This window comes from Aphelocoma coerulescens, chromosome 7 (genome assembly GCF_041296385.1).
Source record: "Aphelocoma coerulescens isolate FSJ_1873_10779 chromosome 7, UR_Acoe_1.0, whole genome shotgun sequence".
NCBI classification, from domain to species: domain Eukaryota; kingdom Metazoa; phylum Chordata; class Aves; order Passeriformes; family Corvidae; genus Aphelocoma; species Aphelocoma coerulescens.
In genome coordinates, this window is record NC_091021.1 from 19,762,081 (window position 1) to 19,783,863 (window position 21,783).

A 21,783-nucleotide genomic window follows, 5' to 3' on the forward strand; every position below is an offset into this window, starting at 1 on the left:
TTAAAAAATGTTAATTCTGATGCTTTCTTCTGTATGCACACACAGCTCAATAATAAGGGAATTTCTGCGCAAATCTGAAAAGACAATACACAGATTGGCTAACTTTCAGTCAATCATATAAATCTAAAAAGTGTTCTCTTTATTGGCAGGGCTTTTGTTTCACTTTAAACAACCAGAGAGTGCAATGGATATGGCACCAACTAAATATGAATGCAGTCTAAACTATAATTAAAGCACTGCCCTTTATAGATAAGTTAGTTAATAAAAGCCTTGGAGGTTAATTCTGAATGAAGTGCTATTCACTGCAGCTCATTAGTATGAAACAGGAGTTGTGTCACTAAATCTCTGCATGTCACACTGATGCTTTCTTTCTTAGTATTATTGTAATCTGATACTTAGGCATCAATTGTTTAGGCCAAATTCGATAATTTTGTTTAATTTTGGAATTGGATGTTTCAGTAGTGCATTATCTTTCACTCTCAAGATCTGGAGCAAACAATTTATGTTATATTTTCTGAGAGCCTGTTTTAGTAAGTCAACATACATTTTTAATTAAAATAAAGACTATAATTCTATTATTCTGAAGTGTTGTTTTCCTAATTCAATTCAAACTGCAAATCTAATTCCAAACATATTTTGTCCTTTAATGAAAAATGACACAATTTTAGGTTCGATATAATGTGACTGAATCCATACTAAAATCTGTTCTAGAATTTTAGGCACATAATGTATCCAAGCTGAGAACACACCTCCCCTCCCCCCCATACATTTAAGAAGAAACTACAGGATTACTTTTATTCAAAACAAATTATTTTTACGAATTTCAGCTTCATCAACTTGAAAGAATAATACATTTTGATATGCAGTGTTTGTCCAGATACTTTCCTATGTTTTTAAAATAGCAACATTTCTGAATATTCCTATCCCTAAGTTTGCAGCTTATGCCATCCATTTCTGAAGGAATGCTTTAATCCTCTCTACTCAGAAAAGGCAATTTAACACTGATAATGTGCCTGCTCAGAGCTCCATCTGGTTGCTGCTGATAAGGGCATCTGTGTGACAGGGGAATTTTCCACTCTTCAGGCAATTTGCAGTGCTCACTGAACTTCTGAAAATCTACCAGCAAGGAACCAGGGACAGGGATTTCATATTAGTGGTCAAAATAACAACTGTAGATCAGCATGTGCTAGTTCATCATGGGAATATGAAGGAAATCAGTATATTTTACTTCTACAAACCTCCTGATAACTAATTTGTAGAACAAAATTAATGACAGTCTTCCATTAAAACCCAGATAATTAAGATTTAAATCAAAAAGACTACCTGAATATTTAAGAATAGTTTTCTAGATCTACAATTTTGAATTTGCCTTTCACTAAGTCGTATGTGCCATTTCACCAAACAAACCTCAGAGACAATTCTGAAAAATACTTCTTGCTGGTACATATGAGGTGTCGTACAGTATTTCTGCCATAAGAAATGTAAGAAAAGTTATTTCTGTGAACATATTCTTTGTTCACATATATGATACCAACTCTCACCTCCCACACCTCTTCATTGTCCTCAGCTCCCCAAGGGCAGCACCTTACAGCTCAGCTTTCTTGGAAATGTAAATATTAACCCTTTTCTTCAATATGTGTCTTTCAAAACATACCTGTACCTTGGCATAAAAATGCACAGTAGAGAAAGCATCTTCTGTGAAAATGAACACTTATCCTTCATAAAATATCCTACATCAGGTACAGACCTCAATCTGAAGGAGACCAGTGTATCTCCTCCCTAATTTGAGGTCCCTTCTGCCTTGAGGATCTGAGTACCCTCTGCCCTTTACTGAAGAAAAGTAATGAAGAAAAATTGGGGGCATCTGATAGAAGCATGGAACACAGAGTGGTCTCTGAAAGAATCCTTTGCTATCTCAGACTCCTCAACATGAAGGAAAGGGAATGAGAAAGAAAATCTATATGAGCGTCTTTTTTTTCCTATCTAGAAATCTTAGCGTCATTCACTGGTGCAAAAAAATTTGTAGAACACTGCCTTTATCTTCCTCACTCACAGAAAAAACCCTGAGAAAATGGATTTTGCTCAGCTGTCCAGACTCCTGATTAAAACCAGACCTACTTCATCCCTTCTTGTGAGTTTTTATTAAAGGAACATACTGGGGGTGAGAAGGGTGATTTCCTATTTCTCAGAATTCATACCAGGACAGAGAAGGGGGAAGTAAAAATGCAATGTCCTTTCCAGAAAGGGAATATATTTGGATGGACTTGCTCTTCCTATTGGGACAGAAGAAGCACACTAATAAGCACTATAATTTTTCTCACTTCAATTTACAAATGCAACACATATATGGAAAAACCCCAGATAGTGAGAGACAGACTCAGAAGGAAAGAACACATGGCTCTTATATTAGTCTATACATAGCTGACAGAAAACCCAAAAGGTTTGTCTGCACAGCCAACAAAAGCATGAAGCCTACTGTTATGCAAGACAGGAACAGTCCTCCAAGATATCACCACAAATGACAATCTTCAATGCTATGAATGTGGCACTATTAAAATTGAAGCTAGGCACATTTGATTTGGGAATGACACACTACACTAATCTCATAAATGTCAGCAAAGACCAGGAGGAATGCATATCAAAAGGGTACAAATTTAACGAGATCCGAGTGTTGGAAAAGCAGGAGGTAGCCAAGGAGCTGCTCTTCCAGCTGTGCATGCAAATCAGGATGCCAAGACCCAGAACGCCTCTTTCGCTAGGAGAACAGGCAGCGGCCAGCCCTCCTGCTAGGTGGTAAAGAGTCTTTTGTAATTTCTTCTCTCTGCTACCAGTGACATATGCCTGGGTAAGCAAAAATGAAGAAAAGTTCCTTTTTTCCTGTAGAAGAAAGAATAAGCTGCAGCAACTGGTCACGTATTGTTTCACCAGTAACATTCTCATTCCAGCATGCAGTTAAGTAATCCACTTCAAAGCCAGCATTCAGCTGTAAATTAGCATGTTTTAGGACAGGAGATGATGTCATTTTCTGACTGAAAATGGAACATGACTTTTAGGAAGATTAAGAGTGTTTAATTTACATGCAAATATATGGAGTTAATAAAAATATCATTGCATCCAAATGCTCATCTAAACAGGGGTTAAATACCAGGAAAAACTGTGTAACAGCTGCAGATGGTCTGACCCAAAACAATTAAATGCTTCAGAACACCTGGAACTAGAAGCACTCAAAGGTTACTGGTTGGTAAGGAACACAAGGGTATCACTACCTCAAAAACAACTGGATGGAAATAAGGAAGAAACAGGTCAAATGACAGGAGTAACTTACAGAATGTAAATTACTTCAGTACGTCATTTTAATTGTGGATAGTCCATTGTTTGATTACTTAAAATTAAAAATATAATAAAATCATACAAAGAAAACTCTTTCAGTTTGGAAGATTACCAGCTGATTTAGATATTTCCATAAATACAAACTGTAAAGTTATATTAAAATGTCTATTTAGAAGTTTATTTTTTTTAACCTATAGTTCTGATGCAATCATCAAGTAGTAGAAACATGTAGATCTGAATTGCTGCACTGAAAGGCAAAAGACGTTAACCACCTTGAAGCTGATCTGCCAGGCTCCCTCATGAGTGATCTTATGAGTTACAGTGACAATGCAGAAGGTTGGATCCAACATCTGAAATTCTTCAGTCATGGATAAATAGAAAATTGCTGACACCAGTCTAACCCTAAGAGGAAGAGGCCGCAAGGAGTACAAGTGACATATCCTAATCTTAGTGCTCAACCACAATTTCTCTCTCCAGCAGTGCAAGCAGCAATGAAATGCTGTTCTGGTTTGAGGAATTTTTTAACTCTCTGAATGAAAACAAATCTTGGGCTCCAAGTGTAAATATAAAAGTAATATACAGACACATTTGAAATATGTTTAGCTAGCCTTTTTAAAATTATATAACACTGCACCCAGAAATCTATTTTAACACCATTTTTGTATCTTAAATGGCATGTCAAGTTATGGTTACAAGTAATCATACTTTTATATGTGAAATATTAATTTTGAGTCCTTTGTATTTTTGGAAGGGCATTAAATTGTATTGATCAAACATGTAATTGCTAAAAATCTTAACATTACTTATCCTCATATAGCATATACCACTTAAAAATATAGAATAATCCTTTAGCTTGCTATGCATAAAATTTCATTGCTCTTCTTTATCAGTTAAAATACTCTGAAAGAATACAGATAGTATTTCTTTTAATAGAATTATACAATAATCTAAGTTGGAAGAATTCTGGAGATTAGATGGTCTAACCTTCTGTGAAAAGCAGAACCTTAGATTTGATTACCCAGAATCCTGCTGAGCCAAGCCTTGAATATTTCCACTGCTTATATACTAAAGACACTCAACAATCAGAGTTTATGAAACTGCAATAAAAAAATGCTACTCGATGGCATCACTTCTATGCTTGCAGTTTCTCTGCAGTCAGCACCTTCCCTGCAGGCCTCAGTAAGTCAGAGTTTAGAAAATTATTTGCTTAATGAGTATTTCAACTTCTTATGGGAAAACCTTGTATTACAGTAACTCTGAACACATTAAAAATTCAGAGTACCTTAACATTAATGGTATAGATGGAAGGAGGGACTGATTTTCTTGGAGACTGTATATGACACTAACAGGTCTAAAACTACAGTCAAATATCACAAAGAAAATGCTGCTGGTTTCGACAATTTTTCAGAGGTCTAAAGACTACATAAAGAGAAACTCTTGGTTGCTGATGTAAAAAAAAGCTCCTTCTGTGATTCTCATTTAAGTAAATAAAACTAATGTCTGGCACAGAAATTAAAAACACTTTGTGATTTAAAAACTAGCAATATGGCAGCAATATAGAAAAAGGTCTCATTCTGCTGAAGAGAGATAGAGCAGATTTGACAATTTGGGAAAGCAAAGTAAAAAAAGAAATGCCACATAAAATTTTGCTATATGCAAAGCAAAACCTTGAATTAAGAAGAAAACTAAACAAGCATACAACACAGTGTTCTCCAGGTTCTGTGCCACTGCTGCACATAACAAAAATTAACTGAGACGCACATCTTTTCATCTTGTATAATGCCTGTATATGAAAACCAGAAAATGTAACTTTGATGTACTGAGTACTCAAATAGTCCTTTTTGGAGAGGATGAAATATTTTTTAATGCTTTTTTTTTTAAAGAAGAAAGCTATCTAGTGACTAATACCATTAGTGAGAAATATAAAAGAAAAAATATAAAAAGAAAAACATACCCACCTGGCTACAGAATACATGAACAGGAAATCATTGTCAGGTGATCCAGGAGTCTTACTATAATCTGTATACTTCTTCTGTGTGGTACTTTTTATATCTTTCATTACAGATTCCATTTCTTTACTTAGGTTGGTTTCAGACTGTGAACAAAGACACGAAAAAATATTAGTTAATTTTACCTGAAGAGATGCAGTAGCTGATTGTAAAGCATATCACTTTCATATTTGTAAAACACATTTGCAGGTTATGAAAAAATATGCATTAAGTCAGTATTCTGTCTCACAGAAGTGTCAGAATATTTTGGAAAGTTATTCTGATTTGTTCTGAATGTGAAAACATTACTGTTTTGTCCATCTCCTAAGTTTAAGAATCTCACTGCTTGCACTATTTTAAAGTACATTTGCACTGTACAAGTACACAAAGACAGAAAGCATCTCCATCAAGACTGGAAGGTAATAAAATTTGATAGAATTTATTCTGTCATTCAGAGGACCTCAGGAAACATTGTAACATCTGCAAACTGCTTGTTTTGTGGAACAAATGGCCCATACCATATGAAGTTCTTAACAGACATTGTTTAATTAGCTTCCAGTTACAAGAATATTGTTGTTTTTTTCATTGCATGGAAATTATAAATATATTTTATATTACATGACTTTGGTCTATGTAAATTACTATGGAGAAACTGAAATGTACTCAATAAAAAATTGTATCAATCACATTTTGTCACAGCTTTCAAGTGTTTATTTCTGGTAGGCAATGCAGTAAATCTCTAAATATTTTAAATTTCTTGATAAGAAAACAATAGTATGTTGTCTTCCATAGCAGAAGAAAATGAACTTTCCCAGGTTGCCAGGTTTCTAAGAGATCACAAATGCAATAAAATGTAAAAACTGAAAGGTAGAGGCAAATTAACAAGGATCTTTCTGCCTTACACTGATGCTTACTGGGAAAGTTCCCAGCTGTTCTTGAAGATCTTCCACCTCTTGCACAAGATCTTGCATACACTTGTTACTATGACTTTGCCAAACGCTTCTTTCCATGTTGTTTCCAGGATAACAAGGAAGAACACTGTTGGCAAACTGCCTACACAGGGGACAGGTAAATTCTCCTTTGTCCACTGAAAAACCCTGGAGGACTTGGTCATTCTAAAAGAAAATAAAGAAGATGTAGCTGAAATTTGCAAACTATTATAGTTTTTTTAGTTTGATATTTCAGGTGTATAGCTAAAAAAACTGAGTCTAAAACCTAAAACTGTAAAGGAAGAATAATTAGAATAGTTCCCCCTTTTACTGACAAAGGTCTTAGCTATTAGAGACTGTCTTATAATCCTCCAACTCAACTAATTTTCCTGATTTTTAAGTATTCTCCATTGTCAACAATATCCCCATAATAAAGTAGAAAGACTTCAATGGACTATTTCCAACATTTCATGCATGTTGTCTCTTTCTGACAATTCCCATAAAGTTTGAGAATCCAAGTACAGCTGAAAAAACCAAATCACGTAGCCAGTGGTGGGCAGCATGAGAAGAACCCTGATTATTTCTTGTATCACATGAAGGATCAAAAAATGGACACAGAAGTACATGTTTGGGAAATGAGGACATGTCCTCAGTATTCCTCTTAACTGGCAAGCAACCTTGCTTCAGCTTCATGAACTGCCTCCATGGTTTCCCATGTTGGTATCTGACTGTACTATGTAAAAATAATTTTATCCAGATGAACATAGGTCTGTATAAACTATTTTGGTTCTAAAAATGGTAGTAAATAGTCAACACTATCATGTGCTCATCTAGGTACCAGTAAAACGCGCTAGGATCAGAAGCTCACTTAAATAATCTAGAAATCTTCAAGAATACAATTACGTGGAATAACAGTTTATTTCAAGTTTAAAAGAGAATCCACCAGAAAAATTACTTCAGAATTTAAATGATGCAAAGCATAACTTTTCCAAAATTCTGTAAAGTGAGACTCTACCATGAAAGTCCAGATTTTGCTGCTTTATTATTTTATATTTTTTTGTATTATTTTATATTTGTCTTGATGACACAATTACCGCTGCAAGCAAATTTAAATTAATATGGACAAGAACAATTAATCATGGGATCCATGAAAGGTTGCACACCTAGTTTGTTTAAAGGTTAAGTTTCACAGTATGAGCAATGCTGATACTGAAAATACAAGGAATTGCTCACAGGTTTTCTCAAAATGGGAAGAAATCACCAAAAATTACAACCTCTCCCACCCAACAAGAAACAAAAGGCCCCCCCAAACACACACACAAAAAAAACCACCAAAAAACCCACCAAACCAAAAACCTGAAGATATATCCTGTAAAGTAATCTTGAACCAAAACGCTAGTTCACATAAAACAAGAAGTCATCACTTAGTCTTTATTTTTTATGCGCCGGTTAATTTTGTAAAGTATTTTTTCTCATATATCAGAATAACTGAAAACAAAGTACTTTTGTTAATAATGAGAGATTAAGTTATTAAGTTCTTAAAACATAATAAAACCATTGTGTACATTCATACATAACATGTGATTGATCTGATTTGAACAGCATAAATCTAATTGATTTCAGTAAGAGCAGTTCAGATCCAAATAAACAAATATGATCTTCAGTTTTACTTACTCGTAAGGATTCCATGTAAGATTTGTGACAATCTATGTGTAAAGTGTGACCACAAGTTTGTACATAAACACCACCTTCCCAGCCTATTGACACTGCTTGTAGGCAGGAGCTCTAAAACAAAGCAAAAACAGTAAGAAAAAAACAATTATATATAAAGATATAAAAGTATTTGCCAAAACTTCAAGATTTACAAGATACACAGATTTTTATTTGCATGCTATCTAATTAAAAGATATCCTGAGGAAATAAATTAAAAAATCCATTTTATAAAGTGTTTATTTATGCTGACTGACATGGCTGCCATTATGCCATTCTTCCCAACAAAGAGCCAAATAGTTAAATTAAACTTCTGCAGTTCTTGTCACTTAAAATGACTTCTTTAAGGAACCTCTTGTATTACAGCATGAAGGTGGGTCTAACTCCAACAGCTGTTCCAAGAGCAGAAGTTATCCCATTTACTAGGGCAATATACTGTTCCAACACATTTCATTCTATTTTGTAGATAACCAAAATAACAATACCACAGTTATATAATTAAACCCCACTCTGTTATTAACATTTAGTGTAAACACTTACGGGTTTTAATGAGTTTTTGAACAGCATCATATATAACTCACCATAATTGGAAAAGAGAACAAATATTTGTTTAGTGAGCTCAGTTTTGTACTAGGCTTGTTTTGAAAACATTGGCCTTATTCGAAGACTGCACTTACAGCCCACAAGTCCAAGAAAGTTACCCCACTGGTATCTTTTATTCAGGAAATAATGAACTGAAGAAACAATCACCTCTGTCACACTTATCAGGATATCTAGAAAATTCTCTTGCAGAATATCTAACTATAGTCAGTCTAAGTATTAAATCTCCATTTCTCAAAAATTTCATACACAGACTGAAATGTACATTTAAAGAACAGAGAAAGATTTATGGCTACCAGAATTGGAAAACAATTTTTAGTGTACACTCACCCTAAAATGGTCTTAAGGTATGATATAAAGGCAGGGTACCATGAATAACTCTGATACTTGCATTTTCTAAGGGTGTCCTAGCATCTCTTTTTTTTTTTTTTTTTTTTTTTTTTTCCCCTGCATATGAGCAGGAAGTCAAAGCAAAATTACAAATTTTATCTATGGGACATGTTCCTGTTTACCATGGCTCAACCTTGCCCTTCATAATGTGCTGTGAGCCTCTCAGACTATAATATAGGAAAGACTTTCCCCTGCTGGTTCCTGCATGATTTAGTAGACTGCAGCATTAAAAAGGTTGTATGATATATCTGGCTAAGCCCTGCAGGACCCATGGCTCATTCAGAAAATCATTATTTACTGCAGGTATATAATGAGGCTATTGAGTAGCACTTGCAAAAAGAAGAAAAAAAAAACCCCAAACAACAAAACAACCCCAAAGTCTTAGCCAGAAAGGCTTTACTCTTTTACTCTTGAGCTCAGAAATAAAGGAGATTCCAAAGCAAGCCATAGGCTTGGGATGGAGCACACCTATATCAAACTATTGGTTACAGAGTACTGTGTGATTCTGAAAATAGTCCTATCAATGCAGTATATGAAATTTTATCTCCTAATCCTTAGTCATACCTCTCCATATTAAAAATAATCACTTTCAGTGATTTTTCCTTTAATGGGCGAGAACTCTACCCCCTGACAGAAAGCATCAAATTCCAGGCAAGAAAGTGCATAAAGGAATCTCTATGGAGAGAAGTGATCTGGTTTGCCCAACCTCTATGCAGCATGTAGCTTCTGAATGGCACTTCTTGTTGATTTCTTTTCTTCTAGCAGAATAAGCTAGATCATATTTCAAAACTTAAAATGTTTACATCTAAGTGAAATTATTCACTTGCCTCCTGAAATCCATTAGAGGAAGGACACATGTTGGAGAGGATACAGTTGATAAACAAAGGGACTTTTTATTGCTTAGTTCAGCTGAACAAGACACTCAAGATACTAGCAATGTTTCCATTTTTATGTCAAAAGCAATTTAAGGATTAGTTCTTTCATGCAGAGACTTTTTTTTAGCACAGTAGTGACCTGAAAACATGCAAGCAAAAATAGCCAATTCGACTAATGTTTGAATGAGGACTGGAATATTTTGACAGCAGGATGCATTTGCTCACTGCATTACAGCGTATGTTAGACTAATCTGCTGATAGTGTTACTGCACAAAAAGGGAAACATACACTCTAGTAAGATCAAGTTCTTGGTAACGTTTTACTTGGAACTCCTTCCATTTGTAATATGCAAATATGCAAAAGTAAAGCTCCACTTCAGCACTACTTCAATGATTTTTATCACTTCAGCAGGAAAAAATATTAATTAACTATCTGAAACACTAAACCAGTATCATCAATGTCAAAAGAAGAAAAGCTTCTCCTCAGATTCTTTCTTAGCTAAAAAATCCTATGTTAAAAAATAATTTTTTGCTTAGGGTTTTAAGAGTTTTGCTTTCTAGCAAGGAAATGCATGATATTTGCCTTCGAATAAGTTGCTTTCTGAAAAGATTGACCAATTTTTAAGACTGTATCAAAACAATTATGAATTTTACTCTACATTAATCTATATAAGCAAGCTTGGCTGCAGTTGGCAAATTTTAGTTATCTGCAGATGTCATTATGAAAAAGCTAGCAACTGTGTTAGAATAAAAATTGCCAGTTTTTCCAATTTAAAGCCAATATTTAAGCTTCTAAAGGCTCATTGCTTAGAGATGCTGAAAAGCTGGCATCTCACCTAGGACTAGTCTATAGAAGCTAATTTAGGGTCACAGTTTCCGTATTATTCTCCCTGAGAATGATTTCTCAGAACAGTTGTGTATTATCTTACATAGCTCTTTTAGGCACTAGCAAGGGAAGTCAAAGGCAGTACTTCCCCAAAGGTCTACAATTTAACATGTCCTCTTAAGCAACAAGAATTGGCTCTCAAAATTAAACGTGAAAAGCTGTAATTTGGGTTTGTGAAGTAATGTAAAACTCTGTTTGGAACAGCTAACAGAACTGCAAAGCAGACATTTATTACCAATTAATGTAAAATTGAACTTCAGATATTGTGCAGAGTAGAGGATTCAGTAGAAGAGGGTGCGTTCTACTGGTTTCTCCTTCCCATCCACTCATACTCCCCTTCTCTGTAGTGGCTCAGGAAACTGTTACAGATTAAAACAACTCTTTCCACTTACTCTGTGCTGCCAAAACACTTTTACCTGAATAAGAGCAATTCCTTGACTGGGTTCTCTGAATGGCTACAAGAGAACTGGTGTTTGCTTAGACAGCAAACCTACATTTCAATTGTGTGGTCACACTGGATTGTGAAATACCTGCTTCTAGATAATATCTGTGCAGATATTTAATGACTATGTAGCCTGTAGATATACTAGATGCCTATTGCCAAAAATATAACTGGGGAAAGCCAGACACTATTTAAAAATAAAGACCCTATCAAATGTAAACCCTTCAGAATGACTGCAACATGAAAAAGCATTCACTAAATGTAGAAATGAAATTAGAAGAAAACTCTAAGTTGTAATTTCATGTATCTTTTTACACACAATTTTTTCTTAAGTGGTAGTCTTGTTCCCGTGAAATGCTTACATCTTTGAAGTATCGCTGTAGAGTTGTCAGCCTCACGTCGTGCAGTGCAGCACAGGTATCCCAGGGATAGATCTGCTCCTCCTCAGTAGTTGGGAGTCTCTTTGGCTCAGTGCTATTGCGGCATTGCCCCAACACTGTGTGAAGAAAAGCAGCAATACACAATGCAATGGGTAACAACTGGCTAAACAATTAAGAAAACAATCAGGCAATTTTGGTTTGTAACTATAATGTGCTTTGTTAATGTTAAAAAGTCAAAACTTACTGAACAATCCAAATACTGGAAGTTGTGCTTTTGCACTTGTACGTGAAATACACATATATAAACACACACCTATATCCACAAACACTCATATCTACATGCAGACACACTGATAGCTGTTTAATTTTCTTTTCCTTTCAGTACTGATTATTCCTGCAGGTCTGTAATGCACTGCTGCACCTACAAAACCTATACGAAGTAGGAGGGAATTAAACTGTTCGCTCTTTCCCCAAACATTTAAAAAGTCCCTAATGTGTCTCACAGAGGACCATCCACAAAAAAATTAGGAAACCCTGTGGCTCCAGACTTCACAAGACACAACAGGATTTGTGCACAAATGCTAAAAGCTGCAGAAACACTGCTTTTCCTACAAGCCACATATTTATACCTGAGGATGCTTGTAATAGTACGACTAGCCCTGTAGGTCTGTCTTCAGTAGAAGGGCCACTTTGTCCACAAATAACACAATCATATATTGCCTCAGAAACATGCTGTTCTGATGTAGCTACCTCCATGGCAATATCAGCATCCGGCGATTCTAAAAACAAGTAAGAAAATTTATATTAAACAGAAGTAAAGAAATCCACTTGCATCTGCATTGAGGTAGGGATGAAAAAACTACACAATAATTTCTCTCGTTTATCTACAACTAAAACATTGTCAGTTGCTTGAAATGAACCTTTCTGCTTCCAAGAAAGACACCTACAATGAAGAACATGTTTTTCCATAGGCAAAATTACTCCCTGTGGAATTAAACAATTCATTCAAGTTTCGTATTAAACTTGATCTCCTTAAAACTTCTATAAAACAGGGATCTAATTTCTATTTCATTAGATATTATACTGAAAACTTTGAACATAGAGAGACGAAGGGCAACGGATAGGAATCTCTAGTAAAACCAGATTTGCTCATAGCTGACTGAAACAACCACTAGAAGAAAAAAGTTAACCTGGACAACTTAGAAATAATTTTAAGATGCTTAGACATGGTGAATGAAATGTGCAACTAAACCAGTATTTTTTTCAATATGAAACTTGGACAATCTTTAAGAATTTGGGGTGCATTAAGAAAGCAACCAGCTGTGATGCAGCAGATGTTTAGCTTAACATTTACTGTACACAAGATGTGTCAGAGATCTGTTTTCTTTATGGGCCACATTACTCCTTCCTAGGTGCACAGAAACGTTCAAGGCTAAGGTCCAGCTCTGAATTATCAAAGCCATTGCACTGATATAGCTTCGATCACATGACAGTTGGTGGTGCTGATTTCAGGGCAAGCCATTTTATGTTACCTTACAAACAAAGGTAAGAATTCTTTATTGGCTCAAAAGAAAAGCACCTTAGGAATAAATATCCACTCCTGACTGCTCAAGAACATATACAGTCAGCCTGTTAATCTAGAATATGTGGGTTCTTTGTGTCTTTCCTAGAACACGATTTTTTCTGAAGGAAAACACTTCCTCCCTACCTTCAACCATATCCTTTATCTCTCTGATTAGGTAGCCTGAGGTACTGGATAGAGAATCCAAAAACCTTGAGTACAGCAACAGTCCTCATGCAGAATTGCTTTTAGGAGAACTGCTGTCTTCTGAAAGTCTGCTACAGGTTTGGCAGAGGAGGCTGCTGCCGTAAGGAGAGGTGTGTTGGGTGTCACACAGAATATTTCTTTGCTGTAAAAAGCTCCATGCAATGCTCTTGCTCACAGGGCTGAATAAAAATTACACTGTTTTAGTAACTACTGATTTCCCAGCCAGTTATTGAGGGTCATATGAAAATGAACCCTGATCTTCAGTGACGTGCAGTTGCTAATATTGTACACATGTCTATCACCATCTAGTGGCAGCTCGATGTACAATGAAACAAAAAGCACGATGCATCAACTGCAAATGTCCAAAACATCCAGCAAACCTAGAAGCAAACACTGTAGCACAGAAGGGAGGAAGTAAACACTAACTTCTACTTTTTATATTTGACATCACCTCATAACTGTGTAATGCATACTCATGTACACCTATATATCAAAGGCAAGAAATGACAAGGAATAGAGTTTCAGCTTTTTACTCTCTTTCTGAAATACTGTCAATGCAACAGAAAATATGCATCCATTCAGTATTTTTCAGAAGTGTAGAAAGAGAATACAGTGTATCAATCTGATTTGGAACAATTCAATGGAAGTCATCAAAATCTGTCAATATTTAATTTACAAAATACCATTCATTCATCATAAATTGCCTATTTTTAACCTGAAGGGAAAAAAAAAATCCCAGAACTTAGGATTTTAAATGTGTTTAAAACCAGTTCAATATATGCAATTTATACTTTTATTGCCTGTAGGGAACAGGCACATAAAAATCAGGCTAATTTAATTTTAGAACTCCATAATCAAGTGCATGCTTCCTTCACAAATACTTAGATGCAGATACAGCTAGGCTACTCTGGTGAACAACAAAATTTCAAGGAAAGTAAGCTACTAGCAGTAAGGAAGACTTCCTAATAAAATAATTTGTGCCAGAGCTAGTAAAAGAAAACAAAGGGATATTGGCAAGAAATTAAAATCTCAAATAAGTAAGCATACCAGAAAAACTGTAACAAAACAAAACCCCTCAATTCTTTTTGAATGGACTCTGATAAACCTCAATTACTCACTTAAACTAGCTCCAAAGATTTAACCCAATTGATTTCACAGAGACTTGTCCTAATGATGTCAATGTGTGTGAAGAAGGAGCCAATGAAAAATACAAGGTAAGACACATGGTACTGGTATCAGTTCACCAAGTTTCTCTCACAGGATTTGTCTAACGTTGTAGTACACCTCATCCCCTTACAGTGGGTTCTGGAACTTTTCTTTGTCCTTGTGAATGATTTCACAAATCTGAATAAACATGAACCTTAAAACACTGAAGGAGGATGAAAAAATTTAAACTGTGACAGAAATCCAGGGAAGAGGCAAACCCTACAGTTCCCAAGAGTTTTTTAAAAGTTAATTATTTAGCTCTTTGTTTAGTTTTGTACCAACAGAAGCAGAGACACAAAGTTACAAAAACCTAGCACTTCCTACTTCCTAAGAAATTACTGATCAATCTGCTAAAATCTAGCACACTGATGTACTGCAGAACGAGTTGCTACCTAAATTTAATTTCACTTCTACTCTACAGAGCTAAGCATGCATTCCATTATTTTTCCTACCCAGCAAAACCCCAAAACCAAAAGGGCTTTGTAAACACAGTAAATATAGTTCACAATCTCCACTGACTGTAGTCAACATTTGTCCTGCTGTACACATTGTGTCAAAGCGGCCCCTTGGTATCAAAGCAACCATTAGTATGCTAATATTCTGTGCCCTGACCCAGCATACATATTCTCAAGAGATCAGTACCTAATTTATTTTTCTATCTGGGTTCAGAAGATTGAGTGTTAGGAAATACATGTCGCCTTGCATTAAAACTCTGTGCTTCTTTTCAAGTCTAACTAAGGAATGTTGCATGAAGGACAAAAAGACATCTTCCTAAGACACACATTGTAAGAAAGACATAAAACATCATCTGAATGCTTATCAGGATGCATTAAAAAAGTCTAAAAATCACACTGGCCACTTCAGAGACAAGAAAACTATTGAAGAAATGAAAGATACCTTATTTATAATTAACAACGTAACCAATTCACAAATTTTCCATAGGATAAGTAGTTTGGCAGCTTGCCTGGAATGGATCATATTTTGTTTTTATAAAATTCAGATAGACAGATCTTTACAAGTATCACCATAATTTGTTAAAGGCTACTATTAACCTAGAACTGGGTGGTTTATTTTTGTTCTTATCAAGTCCCTCCTGAAGGTTATGAAGGTTCAAAAATCCCTTGCACAGAGTTCCACATCACAAGATAAACCATGGTCTCACCCTGAGGCAGTGCCCTCAAAGAGCTCAGAAGAGCTGTAACCAGGAGCCGGGAAGGCCTCTGGAGCTGAAACTGAGTCCACGATTTGGACTCTCTGGACAGTCTCCTCAGACATTTCAAGAGCTCTATTTGCTGTTCTTAGAGCACTTTTCTTGGTTTATTTTTCTCCTTTTTTTGTTTATCCTGCAGACAAATAGCTAAAGACAGCACAGTGGATGCTGTTCTATCCTAGTTCATTAACATAACTGTTTCTAAATTTCACCTAATTACTTCCAGGCAAGCTTGAATGGCAATGAAGCTCTGCAGATGTCACAGAATATAAATAGGAAGTAACAGGGGGCACAAATGGGAAGTGCTACATAATTGGAATTTTTTCTACAGTAACCATGTGAAAGAAAATGCCAACCTTTATTTTCAGAATCTCAAATGAATTTGTGTATTTCAATCCAAATAAATAAATTCTGCTGGTAAAATAAGATCCATTTAATACTGAATAATTAACATGTAATTAGGTAACTTCCTTTTAAGCCATGTTTCATTGCAGCATCCCAATAATCAAAGAGGAATTATCTCGGGACATTAACAATGCCTCTGTGGACTTTATTAAACACTTTAGAAACCATGAAGTATATGGGTTTTAATAAAATAACCTTTAAACTTTGGCTAGTCTCCAGTATTCCTAGCTCTTCCTAGACACATTTATTTTTAGACTATTTCCAATCTTCTACAACTGTCAATAGAAAGGCATTATGAAGTTTTTAAATGCTATACCCAAAACCAATTACAGCAGTTCTCACATTTTACCATTGAATCACATCTATTTTTCATAGTTGAAGTTTTAATAGATAATAATGATGATAATATAAATTTGCCCAAATGACACCAACTAAAACAGTGACAAAACAAGGGAGCTGAGGCCCCACCATCCCTGCATTTTTGACAGTATTATTACCGTTACAATAAGTGAACAAAATTAAGAAATAAACCTACTGCTGACCTTCAATCTATAATAAAAGTAACAGGTAACAGACTTTGCGTGAGAGAGGAATGAATTCTTACTGATTTTAGTAAGAAAGGATTCTTTTATTTTCAAACAGCTATTTCAGCACTGCTATGATACAATTCAGGGTAAACCTATGAATTACATAAGAGTAGTTTTAAATTGAATCACTCCAGAAAGACTAGTTTCAGAATTCTTACTGGGTCTTGTGCTTTAAAATTAGAGTAACAATAGTTTCTGCAACATTTTCACTAATTTTTTGTAACATAGAGAGACTGAATTCACAGCTAAACAAACCACTTAGATTCAACAAACTGAAGAAAATATTCCTGGCAAAAATTAATCTAAATTTTAAAACAAACCCCATGCACTATAATGGTATATGCACTTACTCTCAGCAAGCTATTTTAATGCCAGTCAGAACATAAAAGCTAGTTAATACTGGACTATATTCAGTGTATTTTCATAACAAAGTCAGAAAATAGGATGTCAACATACAAGACACTGAAACAGTGAAAAGGCAGAGTAACACAATGCCTGGAATTCTATTAAGTTGTTGCCAAATGTCTTTATGTAGAATAACTTTATGAAAATGTACTTCATTAAGTTGATTCTATCAAGTGGTGTGCACAACCTGGTATAATTGACAGCAAACACGACACTTTACTTTGAGGCACCTGAAGTTATTAATTCTTTAAATACTAAGAAGTAAGCGATTTAAATCTTGCATGCCCAAGAACTTTTTAATGCACAATCATAAACACAAAGGCCCAGGTCTGCCTAGCTGAGAATTTAGTATTAATTAACTAAAAGCTAAGTGTTCCCAGTCCTTCACAAAAATAAATGCTGCGTAATTTTCTGATTTAGCTACTATGATTCATCCACAAATCAAAGCAGTTATCTTAAATATAGCTTATAAAGCTTATGCATGGAAGTACTTATGCACATTTATGTATATATACAAATTAGCTATATAGCCATTGACAGGTATATCTATATCCATATCTATATATATACACATACATCTGATTTCATAAATAAACCCATCAAAGTTGCAATATGAAGAATTCAAAATATAGGTGACTGAAGAATCAAAGTTTCCCAGTTACTTTCAATTAGCCATGACTGTATAAAAACTTAATTTTTAATAAGGAGAACTGCAAGGTTCTTCCTCCCTTCTTCCTTACTTCAACAGATTACAAAGAAATAGCTACCCATTTAATGATGCTGACTTACAATACGAAGTTCAAAGATAAAAAATAAGTGTATTGCACACCCTCCAAATGTAACATCATATATACAGTGATTAATTTCATAGAATCTTAGAAAGTCTGGGTTGGATGGGATCTTAAAGATCATCAAGTTCCAACCCTCCTGCTGTGGGCAGGGACATCTTCCACTAGATCAGGCTGCTCAGAGCCCCATCCGAGATTCCTGGATCCAAAACCTTAGAAAGCATAAATGAATAAATCTCAGCAACCTATGAACTGGAGGGAATTAACAATTTCAAAAGACAAACTTTTTCAGCAAATACAGTTGTCAAAATATTTCTAACCAATGCTTAAACCCAAACCAAAACTTCATAGCACATGGTACTTGATGGAAGAGGGGGGGAAGATCCCCACTTTTTCTTATTTTTCAGAAGGGCTAATTTTCAATGAAGTGGCTCAAATGACAAAAGTATTTTCCATTCTTCAGTTAAACACAAACTAATCAGGACTATGCACTTCTACACAGCAGAATCTGAAAGAATTCATCCTCAAGAAAAACAAGAACTGATTGTGCTGTAAAGCCAGTATTTGAAGTAGAATACAATGTTACCACTTACAGTAAGTAAGGTGATCCAAAAATTATGTTTTCCTTAGATCCATAAATACATTTAAAAGGCAAAAGTTTTACCTTATTAAAATTTGAGACTCTATGAAGAAATAATCTTAAACTGTATTATTACAGGTTAAAGAAAACACAGTCTTAAAAAGACAAATTAATTTGGGGACATTTTATATTAAAGGTAAATAAAATATATCACATATTTATACATTTCACCTACTGTATATTAAGAAAAACTAGGAATAAATTTATGTCCTACAGATTTAATTTATTATTTAGCAATTATGTATTCAGTAATATCTGTCCTATAAAACAAAGTTCAGCTTCTTAAGAGTATAAAGTTAACAAGTGGATACAAAAGTGGAATCTGAGGGGAGGGTTTCCTGTTTGTTTGGGGTAGTTGATGGTTGAGGGTTTTTTGTGTGTGTCTTTGTTTTTTAAACTGAGTAAAAATCTTAATACTAACATGTGGGAAAATACATAAAAGCAAGCAGTCAACAACACAAAAACTTACCAACATCCATGGCAGTTTCCATGAAGCTTTTCTGCCTTGAGGCAAATTCAGCCAACAATTTCTGTTGCCTTTCTCTAGCCTTCTGTCGTCTAAGTGAAAGAAGGGGGAAGAAGAAAAAATAAGCATACATAATGGAGCAAAAAAAATACTTTATAATGTTAAGCTGATTAGAGTTACCACCTTAAACAGTATCACTCCAAATTAAGGTTAACATAAAGGAATAATTTCCAAACCTAAAAAAGGAATCTCTTGCTTCAGAAGTGGAGTTTTTTAAAAAATTAGTGTTACTTTCTTTTGAGTCTGAAAAAACTGAATAAAATCCTGTCCTAAAACACCCTTCAAAGGTGTTCACCAAAAGATCTTTTAACAGATTAGGCCAAAACATTGCAAGAAAAGGAATCCAAGAGCTTAGTCTTGAAACTTTTTTCCTCTTTTACACATGGGCAGAAAAAGAGAGTGCAATGTCATTTGTACAAAAATGAGTACTCCTGTGAGAAACCAACATTTGAAAGTTAATAATAACAGTAATAATAAAAGCCTACCTCACTCCCTTTCAATATCAAGACTGATGGCAAGGGAAACAATTATGAGTAATTTATTTTCCAGCTAAGGCTGCTCACAGTGGTTCCTTCTCCCCCACTTCCACCCAAGATTCTGGCCACCAACAGCTTTTATACTGGGATTTAAAGTACCTTGAGATTACATCCAGATTAAAAGCCCATATCTCCCTGAAGCCAAGCTGACTTCGCTAACTTTTTCCTCATTGTTTGTCACAGCTCTGGATTTACAAATGGAAGACATTAGAGACTTATTCTTGTCTATCCTTCTATTTAAACTGTATCAGTGACCTGTACAAGGCTGTATGACCACCTATACAACTCCCTATATAAATATATACTGCAGTGGGTAGAGGAATATTGACGGACGTAAAAAGATAAAGAAAATAAACATTAATTTTCCTTACTTTGACATGAGTTTACAAATAGAGGAAATGGGACAGTGAAAGTGGGAAAACCAAACAAAAGCCCTACACCACAGCTGCACACCACATAGAACATGCCCTCAGCTGAGGGGTTTACACAGCACCTCCCCACAGAGTTCCCTCTGTGCAGCTACAGAAGCTCTATCATAGCTACAAATTCTGTGCATCAGCATTTACAATGCATTTTCACACTGCTCAGAGATGATTTAGATAACTAACATGGGCTTTAAAAACATCACTTGGTGCCTGATACCCTGATGGGTGAGTCCTTTAGTCTCAAGCACTCAGTGTCCTGGCACAGGAACTGGCATGCACAAGCCCAAAGCAGCTCGTATAATGTAACCTGTCATCCTGAGGTGACCTGTTTATAAGTCAAAGCTTCTAACTTGTTTTCTTAAAGACATCTGAAAGACCCAAATATCTCTGCCCATATATCTGCTACATTGTACAGCCACCATTTCTCAAAATAACTTCTATTTACAACATCACTAAGATTCATTATTCTGAAGATCAGACCAGGGCATTCATTAGACTTGGTTTTATTTATTTCTCCCTGGAAATTTCTCAATAAACACCTTGACTAAAAGCAGAGTGACTGTAAATAGATGCATTTAATAGGAAGATATAAACAAACTCTGACAGATTCAGTACAGCTCAGTAATTTTCCATGATGGCCCATGGGAATATGACACTGCAATTGAAAAAAGTACTGCAAGCAGCTCAAGCTTGCTTCTAGTTCTGTATTTCAGTTTCTATGGCAACACTCCATTGCCTGAGTGATGCCATTATATATTGAAGCAAGCTAAAAAACTAATCGCTTAACGTGCACAGTCTGCTCGGTCTTCATGAATACAAAACCAGAATTGGGGGGAAAAAGAAAACAAAACAATCAAAACAGTAAAAATTGCAGCCTGGTTTTATGAACACTCTATGAATTTAATAATTTCAGTTATCACACTGTCCTTTAATAAACTTCATGGCTCCACCAATATCATTATAAATTTGAGAAGAAAATAATAATCACTCAGAACAACAAAGAATGGGAAACATTTACTTTCACCACTGCTTTAGCCCACAAACTTAACTGAAAATTTAGTGTGCCTCCCCATAGATCCTTGAAAACACCACATCCTTTTATAGGGGAAAAGGAATGACCTTACCCTTTACTATATGAAAAGTTACTTGTTTCATTGATGCCCGTGCTCCTCCTGTACATAACTCCAGCACTATTGAGTACCACAATAATGATTAGGTGCCCAAAATGTAGCTGTCTTTTATCTAAAGCAGCTATTCATTCTGACTTTTCTGATTAGCAATTTTACATGCTAAACCTTGGCTATTTCTCACATTGAATGAACCATTACAAGCAATGTTGAAAATTAAACTATTAAACACTAGCAAGACAAAAATAATTTTACTTTGTAAAGTATGTAACATATGAATATACTAAATCTATTTGCCATATTCTTATGTGTAACTTTCCAGTACAGTGTAGGCCTTGGATATATCACAGAGAATTTAATGAAAAATTTATTTTCAAACAAATAAAAATAGTAGAAAAATAAAGGTAATCCAGAAACCAACTGGATTAGATGACTGCACTTTTCTACCCAAATTTCTAGAACCATAACTACATAGTCTGGTTACATAAACCCTTCAAAATACTTCATGAACAAGTATTCAGTTGTCTTCTTGTCCATTCCAGCCCATGCTCTCTATTTCAGCTACTGTAGCAAGTACTCTGACCTGAGCTCACCACTTTCTGTGCCCCAACCTTCTAACACTGTCCACTGT

General features: G+C 35.1%; 1 protein-coding gene across 1 annotated transcript in view; it reads right to left on the minus strand.

Annotated features, from left to right (window-relative positions):
* UBR3 (ubiquitin protein ligase E3 component n-recognin 3) overlaps positions 1–21,783 on the minus strand; it is a 108,046-nt gene that overhangs the window by 34,489 nt on the left and 51,774 nt on the right. Inside the window, exons 25-30 of the mRNA XM_069020694.1 lie at positions 19,008–19,096; positions 12,159–12,308; positions 11,512–11,645; positions 7,922–8,032; positions 6,233–6,433; positions 5,289–5,425 (exon numbers count right to left, since the gene is read on the minus strand). Coding sequence (XP_068876795.1) covers positions 5,289–5,425; positions 6,233–6,433; positions 7,922–8,032; positions 11,512–11,645; positions 12,159–12,308; positions 19,008–19,096 — 822 coding nt within the window. The remainder of the gene's footprint in view (positions 1–5,288; positions 5,426–6,232; positions 6,434–7,921; positions 8,033–11,511; positions 11,646–12,158; positions 12,309–19,007; positions 19,097–21,783) is intronic.